The 9,341-nt window shown below is 35.7% G+C and overlaps 1 protein-coding gene across 7 annotated transcripts in view; it reads right to left on the bottom strand.

Moving 5' to 3' along the window:
• Window positions 1–2,500: 2,500 nt before the first annotated feature.
• Window positions 2,501–9,341, bottom strand: part of UBE2D3 (ubiquitin conjugating enzyme E2 D3) — a 29,780-nt gene continuing 22,939 nt past the window's right edge. For 4 of the 7 annotated variants that reach the window (XM_044766399.2, XM_044766396.2, XM_044766400.2 and 1 more), the window contains exons 6-9: window positions 8,733–8,838; window positions 6,062–6,155; window positions 5,567–5,616; window positions 2,501–3,978 (exon numbers count right to left, since the gene is read on the bottom strand). In XM_044766399.2, coding sequence (XP_044622334.1) covers window positions 5,568–5,616; window positions 6,062–6,155; window positions 8,733–8,838 — 249 coding nt within the window. In that variant the 3' untranslated portion in view covers window positions 2,501–3,978; window position 5,567. The remainder of the gene's footprint in view (window positions 3,979–5,566; window positions 5,617–6,061; window positions 6,156–8,732; window positions 8,839–9,341) is intronic. The other 3 variants (XM_070506523.1, XM_070506522.1, XM_044766401.2) reach the window with 1 other exon arrangement.

The following is a 9,341-nucleotide window of genomic DNA, read 5'->3' as shown; positions in this document are numbered from 1 at the left end:
AAGAAACAAAATGTTCAGCCAACTTCAGTTTCCCCAGCCTTTCTAGAAAACTTTAGTTTTGATCTTTTAACACAGATGCTCCTTAACACTTTTTTGGGGGGTGGGCTGTCATGTTTTTAAATCCTAGTTTCCAAATACCTTTACCATTTATTTTTCCATTGCAATGGGAGAGTACAGTTTTAAAAGCTACCTTAGAGTATGCTTAATAGCTGTCAAATTCACTGAACACTGCAAATATCCTTGACATCTTTTCACTCAAGAAAAAAAAGTTGTTTTGTGTAAGGCTAAAGAATGACGCCAGGGTTCAAATCCTTGTTCAGCTATCTAACCAACACTTAGCAGACTTTTGTACCTGGCTACTCTTTTTAAATACTATTTGGCCATTGGCTGAACTATATATATCTGAATAAAGTTAGATCTTATAAATTTGAGTGTCACTGTTAGACTGTTAGTCAAATTAGTTGCAGACCATTACTGTATCTTAAATAGGTAAATCAACCTACAGTATTACTCCTAATTCAAAGTATTACAAATTGTCAGAAATTAAAAATGCAATACTCGGGCATACAATCTAAGACATTCTCTTACAGCCATGACACAGCAAGAATTGTAAGAGAACTATAGGGTCCAAGAATTACTGCTGGAGTCTGTTACGAGGCAGACCTTGGGAGCCTTCAGCATCACCTGAACAGGCTTGGGTTCCACCCATTTTTGAATCAGGCAGCCTAAATGAAGTCTGGTAATTTCCATTTTCAAGAATTTCTCAAATGATACTGATACTGCTGGTCTTGGGACCACACTTTGAGGACCTCTGCTCTAAATTCTTTATAGACCATAGTTCAGTTATAACTGCTGTTCCAAGAAGTTCAAAATAGAACTCACATAGTTAAAACTGTGGATTTCACGTTAGCTGGAATTACCGAGTAAGACGAAAGTGTCTTTAAACAGACTTTAATGGCAACAATTCCTTTAAGCTCAATTAACCTTAACTATTACAAGTATAATGCAGATGTCACTATTAGACAGTATTTAGTGACTTGCATTGGCTTCCTCATAAAATAGAAAACAAATTCACTTAGAAGTGTAATCAACAATCATTTAACAGTTTTGTTATGCCAACACAGAACATGGCTAATGAGTCACTGCAAAATCACTAACACAGCATGATCAGTATCTGAAGCATATTTCAACTAACCATTAAAAAACTGAGTGTTTCACTACCCCTGAGACCACTAGTTAACTGTGGTTCATACTTTAAAAAACTGTGAGTACACTCATACAAGAAAGCAAACTAAGTTTTTTCTTTGATCTGATAAGCACATTGCAAGCTTGCCCAGAACAAAAACGAGTCACTAAAAACTCATTAATAGGTCCACTGCACTATAATTCTCAAAGGTTAAAAGAAACTAAGTATTTAAAATTTGAGTTTATGCATTAAGACTGAAAACACATAGCAATAATCAAAATCAATTTTTAATCTAATATTCACTTCAGTCCTACATATGGCACTAGTAACATATATGGGTAAAAATTATTGTATTCTTTTGAAGCTGTCATTAGAGATGATCTCAAGTCTAGTGTCCACACATTCAAGAATGGTTTTCCAGGTAGATGCTTTACTGCTCTCTTAAGCCTGGAGAAGCCTTTGACCTAAGAAATGTTGTAGAAAGCATCAAGTCAAAAATCTAGAGAACTGGACACATCCAATCATTATGACAATGGTTTAAGAACATCATCTTCATAAATACTTAGGGGTTGTCTATGGCTAAAGGTCAACCTGAAAGCCAGTTCGGGATCCAGAAGCTCTGACAAGTGTTTTTCACTCATGGTTGGCTTTCAAGAAATGTTATGCCTAGTAAAGCTGTAATTTTGAAAGTCTAGGAGTCTCAGAAATAATTATCTTGAACACAGAGCCAAAGAACAGTATTTCTTACCTTGTGGAACAGCATGTTACTAACTTGTAATTTGTATTATGAATCCAAAATAGTTTTAACAGTATGACATCTATCCTTAAGGAGTCATTTTTTAAGCAAAAGATTAAAAAAAGAAATTCACTCATTGGAAAATTGTATAGCTGGACTGGTATTTCTCAATGAAATGCTTATTACAGAATTAAAGCCAGAACATCTTTGGAAGGCATGCATTTCACCTCCAGGTTAGAGAAGAACCTTAAGTCAATAAATCATGTCCAAACTACATATTAAAATGTTTATAAAAATCAAGCTTTAACATTTATTTTTATCTAGCTTTCCACATCTGTGTGCAGACAAATAAGATTGCACATAAGTATAGGCAGTGCAAAAATGTGGACGTGGAGAAAAGTCACAGATGTACTAGAAATCAAACACAAGACTGTAAGAAAGCAATGGACAAATCAAAGTAACTAGGAAAAGAAGTAAAACTTTAAGGGTCAGAATTAGGAAGGGTGAAGAATGATAATGCCCTCGTTACTACACAAGTTAAATTAGTGGCACAGATAGCACTTGTCAAACAAAAATAATCCAATAGCATTGACTTTTATTCATTCATGTGAAGTCACCTGAAATGAGACCTGCTGCATTTAAATGCTCATTCATGTCAATGGCTGAACAAATCCATTTCAATGGATACTCAGTATCCCACACAGTTAAGTCACTTCAACACAGCCTCACTGACAACTCCCACACTGAAACAGTACTTTATTTTGTAAATTTTGACCCATTATTACTCCCATGTTATGGTTTTTTCAGCTGTCAAGCGTACAAGGTGAAGAAAAAATTTAGTCATATGAGGGTTGCACGTGAAAAATAAATTTCTTAAACTCCATATACATGTTTCAAAACTGCTGGGTCCCAATCCATCTATGAACTCCAGGGCTGCCAGTATCATGTGCAGCATACTAAAGCTACACTATCCAAATAGCTTATATTAATTCTGCATAAATCAGGTCAATCAATGTGTCAACCTGTAACAGACTGTGCACTTTTAACTGAACATGGCAAAATATTCACTCTTTTGAACTTTACATCATCATTTGATGTCAAACAATGAAGCAAATCCCAACAGTATATACAAAAACGCTTTGCATTTACAAAAGATTGTTTCCCATATCGATTAATCCAGGCAGCTAACTCATTGGTTTATGCAACTTTATTGAAGAAAAATAAATCAATTACTAGCAGAGCTATTAGTTGATCACTCATCCATTGACAACTTGCATCATTTATTCAGTGCTTTATTAAACAGTGTATTGGAAGATAGATTAACTAATAGCTCCAAGCCTCCTAACAATTTAAATGAAAATTACAAAATGTTTGAGACCCTATTTTGGAATACAAAGGGTGTTTGACTTCCAATTTCCATTCTCTGTAGAACAAGAACAGGTCATTCCTTTATTGACATGCATAAAATACATCACATTTTCTGTTCTGCAGATGCTATAAATTCAATACCAATTCTCCAGCCACACCAGTTATGAGCATAAAGTATATCATGTAACCTCAAATCTCTAACAGTGGAAGGCTTAAACAATAATGGATGCTGCTAGAATAATGCTGCTTCCTTTGATGTGACAACTGAACATCCATCTCCCCCCTCAGATGATTTCTTCAGCATGTTAGAGCAGTGAGGAATGGTTTTAGTCTCATAACCAAGTTAGAGTGAAGACATTGGCCACATAATACACATGCTCCATTTTTTAAAAAATTCTGAATCTTGGGCAACTGTTCTCTTGTAACTACTTTACAGTTTCTAAAAGCAGTTATTGTCCAAAGCTGGAAGAACTTAAGTCTTCTCAGATGAGCATGTGAATGAATGGAGGGAGGTAAACAAAAAATAAAATTAAAAAAGATGAGGTCTGATAGGGGAGCAGCCGGATAAGAAAATCAAAAAAGGAACAGTAATTTAAAGTTTATTCCAGCTATAATGCAGGTTATTCTGACTTTAAGGAAGCATCACATGGCATACTTCTGAGTCCATTCCCGAGATATTCTGTTGTACCTGTAAATAAAGAAGATGTTATTTTAAAAGCTAAAATAAAGAATTCTTAATACTTAAAAGGGAAGGAAAGATTTCTATTGTATCTCCAGACTCATCATGGAGCCATCTCTAATGGCTATGGTTAGAGTAAAGCCAACGAGAGAAAGCACTGGGACTCAGAGCAACGTGGGAAATGAGAGCCTTACGCTTCCAATACAGTGTGCCAACACACTGAAAGCAGTATTGTAATATACACAATCAAGTGGCACTGAGATTGGGGAGGCTAACAAAAACCAAAAACCTTTTCTCTCCCTACCACTGAGCTAACAGTCTATCAAAAATTCTACAATTAGTATCCATTCCAACAAATTTTAATGATTAAAAACTTATTTTACAGTTCATCATTGACTCACATCAGTACAACACACACATTCTGTAAATCCATAGAAATTTCCATCAAAGCCAGAACCAAACAATAAACTGAACAATTTTATCTGAATTCTAGACTTTGAGAAGTTACTTGACCTGACCTGGGTAAAACCAGGAGAGAAAATACCTGAGACTTAGGCATAGGCAGAAGACTGAGATACTGGTGAGGGTGATAAAAAGAGTAGCAGTTTTTTTTGGGGGGGGGGAGGGGGGCGCGTGTAGTACAGTTAATTAGAACCACATGTGTTACTTTTTAAAAAAAAAAAAAGTGCAGTGATTGGAGCTGACAAGCCTGACTTGAAACCTGACGAAGAGGAGCCTCAGAGTACAACTGGGGGTAACTCTGTTTAAAAAAATCAACAGGTAATTCACACATGAGCAAGGTTATTCATTACTGACGAAGATCACTAATATTGATAAATGCTATCAATTTCTCCCTGTATTATACCTGTGTCATAGGCCACTTACCAACAAAAAATAGTGATAACCTTAAGAAATGAATATACACCAAAGAGCACAGGAGAACTTTTAGATTTATTACACTTTGAACTTTGTAAAATATTAACTAGCTTCATTTCAAACCAAGAACTAAACATAAACATGGTTCAACCACTTTTCTAAACTTTAACATATAGAAGTTTTTTCTACCAATTCATGGTTACCCTATTTAAGGACACCCTCTCAAAAACCCAGGACTTTAAAACAAAGGTTTTATTTAGCATACAGGGAGCCACAAAGTAGAGCTGACACTAATGCATGCTTGTCAGTAATGAACATTTAGTTTAGATGCTTAGGCTTAATTATGTGTTTTTCCCTTACATTATCATCTCTTGGCAAAATATGAACTAAATCACCACATTCCGTATAGTATTGGTATGAAGTTTAAAATACATCAATTTTAAAACTAAAATTTAAACACCAAGGTAGTTTGAAAAAGATACTAAAATGTCCATTTCTTACTACTGCTATGTAACTAGTACTATTTTGCCATGCAAAAATACTCTCAAGCAATGACTACCGGGTATACTTTCACGCTAAACAGATCAAGCAGTTAAATGTACAGTTTCAGAAACTGCCACATCCGTTACCTTTGGTTGGTTAGTACAGTGCCTTACAGCATGCAGCACCCAAGTGCTGACAGTACCATGAATAGCGCACCGTAGAGTGCAGATCCTCTTACCCTACAACATAGCGTATTTCTCTGTCCACTCTCTTGCTAACCTATTGTACCTAATTGGACAAGTATACTTAGCATTAATTATAACACACAAAAGTAATAAGGATGAAGTCGTACACAAAGATAATTCAAGTATTTCAGAAATTCAGACCAAATTTTTACAAAGTATGTACACCAATATTTGTTTTCAAAAACATACTGGGGTGGGGGAAGAAAAACTTGCTTTCTTCCCCAAAACTTAAAGTGACAAAATATGGACATGTGAGAAAAACAAAACATTTCAGAGGGGTCTATTTTGCTATCACATAAACTAAAACCTAGTAATTTTTAAAAGCAATCCCATTTCAGTAACTAGCTTTCTGCACATTTCAACTATTATCTTACCAGAAATAAGCATCAAGTCCTCTTGGCATTGCCACACCTTACAGCACAGCATAAGCCTAACTCATTAAGAAAAACCATCTTTTATATTATTTCCTTAAACTACATCATACTTACTTATCTCTGTCTGTTTTATAGATCCGTGCAATCTCTGGCACTAGGGGGTCATCTGGGTTTGGATCACATAGCAGTGAACAAATGGATAAAAGAACTGCAAGAAAACAAATGTCTATTACCAAACATTGGGAATTTGGATAAATAAAAGTGTATTTAAAAAACACACTATAAACCTCAATCTATCTTAATCTCAATGAGACAAAGCTTCTGGTAAAAAGGAATGCTAAAAATAGAGCTTTGCGGCCTCAAGTCAGTTTAGTACCAACTAGCTATAAAAATACTGCCAAACTCTGAAGTTCTGAGATAGTCAAATGATGCCATATTGTCTATTATTTTTTTTAAAGAATTAAGTGGCACTAGAACTAAAATCTGAGGGGAGAAAAAAACTTTAATAAGAATATCCGAGGAACATCCACGCAATGTTACTCTTGGCTGTTAGACCTGATGAAAAGTTCATTCTCTGCCCCGCCTTTAGGGAAGTCTCACAAAAATTCCCAACTGCTCCACTGACTTTGTGTTTTGTCTCCTTAAATTTGTAAGGTAGAGACCACAACCCCAACAGGATTGGTTAAATGAAACACTGCCGAGATCTCCATTATTTAAGGGGATCCTTCAACTTCAGTTCTCACTCTGACCTGTCCAACCACGCATCACAGAGCATGTATCTAACTCATTCTGAATGCCTGTTATGTGCCCGACTGTGCAAAGTGTTGTAAACTTTAAGATACAGAAGCTTGAAGTGGTTATGACAATCTTCAGATGAAGACAAAAAGCAATACCATAAAGAAGACAACTCTGATGTAATAGATTACAGCAAATCTAATTTTAAATCCAAGTGCAAGGGGGGAAGATATAAAACTCAACCCAAATTTACAGAAACATAGTGTTCAGTACTATAGTGCATTCCCAGCAACGGTCAAAAAAAAAAAAAAAATTGGATCCTAGGATTAAGATATTCTTAATACCAGGTTATCTGGTGTCAAGAGAGCCTGATTTGAAACGAAACTGAAACATATCCAAGAGGGTGAAAAACTGGTCTAAAATTATGTCACACTTGGGGCTGGCCCAGTGGCATAGTGGTTAAGATCACGTGCTCTGCCTTGGCGGCCCAGAGTTCATGGGTTCAGATCCTGGGCATGGACCTTCTGTGGAAGCGTCCTACATACAAAATAGAGGAAGATTGGCACAGATGTTGGCTCAGCAACAATCTTCCTCAAGCAAAAGGAGGAAGACTGACAACAGATGTTAGCCCAGGGCCAATATTCCTCACCAAAAAATGGTCACACTTGAAAGAACTATGGCAGCATTCACTCAAATTGTTTGTCTAGTCCAATAAAAGTTTGGTAAATGCTACACCACACCTTTAGGAAATGCATTGTACAAACATGTGAAAAGTCTCTATGATGTCATGCCTTAAAAAAAAAATTTGTTTCACTATGCATTTACCATACTCACGAAAACTCTAAGATTTTTTTTAACACTATTTTTTTAAAGAGTGGCACCTGAGCTAACATCTGTTGCCAATCATCATCTTTTTTTCTCCTTCTCCCCAAAGCCCCCCAGTACACAGCTGTATATTCCAGCTGTAGATCCTTCTGGCTGTGCGATGTGGGGCACTGCCTCAGCATGGCCTGATGAGTGGTGCCATGTCTGTGCCCAGGATCCGAACCAGTGAAACCCTGGGCTGCCAAAGCGGAGCAGGTGAACTTAACCACTCAGCCATGGGGCTGGTCCCTAAGATTTTTAAAATAAAATACTATTAACTATTCCAAGAAACAATTTGGGGAATGCTGAACTAAGTATTCAGCCAGAAAATGAGAATGGGTAGGGTTAGCTGCTATCCTCAAATATCCGACATACTCATTAACAGCAACATTAAAAACCTAATTTTGTGTACCTAAGGAATGCTAGGCCAATAACCAAAAACTGAAAATTACTACCAGGCTGACTTCCTTCCTATTAAGTCGTTTTGAGGTAGGTGATTTTATCTGCGACGTAAAAGCCACTAGAGTCATTCAAAAAGGAGAAAGAGAGACACTCCATCTCCATATTCATGTGAAGACTGGACAACCTATTAGAGACGTCATATAATGGATCCCTATTTAAAACTGAAGAGCAGAATTGATCTAGAGACATTTCTAAGACTTTATAATTTTAGACTGTTATTAGGTAGAAACAATCTACCATGTTCAGACAACACCTAACTAAAGATTTTTCTTTTCACAAGGCTTCTTATCAAAAAAGTAGTAAACACAGGAAAGCAAAATCAGAATTTTCCTACAATGGAAACCTCAAGATTTAAAAGCTCTGTTAACTTTAGGTACCCATTTTAGAGAAAAAGCAAGTACGTAAGCGTGATGTGCAAGTGGCTTGGGATTGAAAAATACCATAGAAATCCAATGAAATAAACTTTGCTATATTATTATTTGCAAATAATGCCCCAACACCTTAATTTGAATTTTAACTTCTTCCAAGAAATCTCTGCAACAATACTGGTAAAAAAAAAAAAAAAAAAAAAAAAGCAAAAATGATATAACTTCTTATTCCTTCCCCACCTCTCAGCAAAAAAGTTAGCATAATAAAGACTCAGGTATAAGTAGGCCCCCAAATGAAACTTCTTTGACTATCAGTAAATCAAAGCAGTTCAAAACTCTCTCTAAAAGTACTTTACCTTTAGAAATAGTTAAAGCAGGAGACCACTGTGATCTTAGAATATCGAGACAAATGCTGCCATTACTGTTAATATTTGGATGATAAATTCTTGTTGTAAATGCAACCTAAAATAAATGAAAGACCTTTAGGTATTTTTCCCAAATAAAGACAAGCATCCTAAAACTAAGTAGAAGACTTTTCAAGGTTTAAAATATTACCACAATTTTTAAAAACCAAATGGCTAAAACCTAACCTATACACACAAAAGCACCAATAATTACAGAAACTGATTTTTAAATTCTGATCAAGATCCCTACAAGGCTCCCTCCTTAAAATGGAAAACCTAACTTTGGCACAAAAGTTTTATTCAATGATATGGTGGGATGTTCTGAAGGTTAACTTTGGCCCTACCATGTCATGAGTGATCAAAAAGAGTAATTTGAAAGGCATTTAATTAACACTCACTAAAAAATAAGGAACTTCTGTACGTAAACCAAAATTTATAGTCCAGCTCACTTAAGGTATCAAGTTACAAAGGATGTACTTGAGTCTGCATTTCCACTGAATATAAAATACAAACTTGAGTATCACAAAGGTGTTTCATCTAAAGTGTCACATTGCACCTATA

The sequence above is a fragment of the Equus asinus genome, chromosome 3, assembly GCF_041296235.1.
Source record: "Equus asinus isolate D_3611 breed Donkey chromosome 3, EquAss-T2T_v2, whole genome shotgun sequence".
NCBI lineage: Eukaryota > Metazoa > Chordata > Mammalia > Perissodactyla > Equidae > Equus > Equus asinus.
Note: the sequence above shows the minus strand (reverse complement) of the source record. Positions and strands in the feature narration are given on the sequence as shown.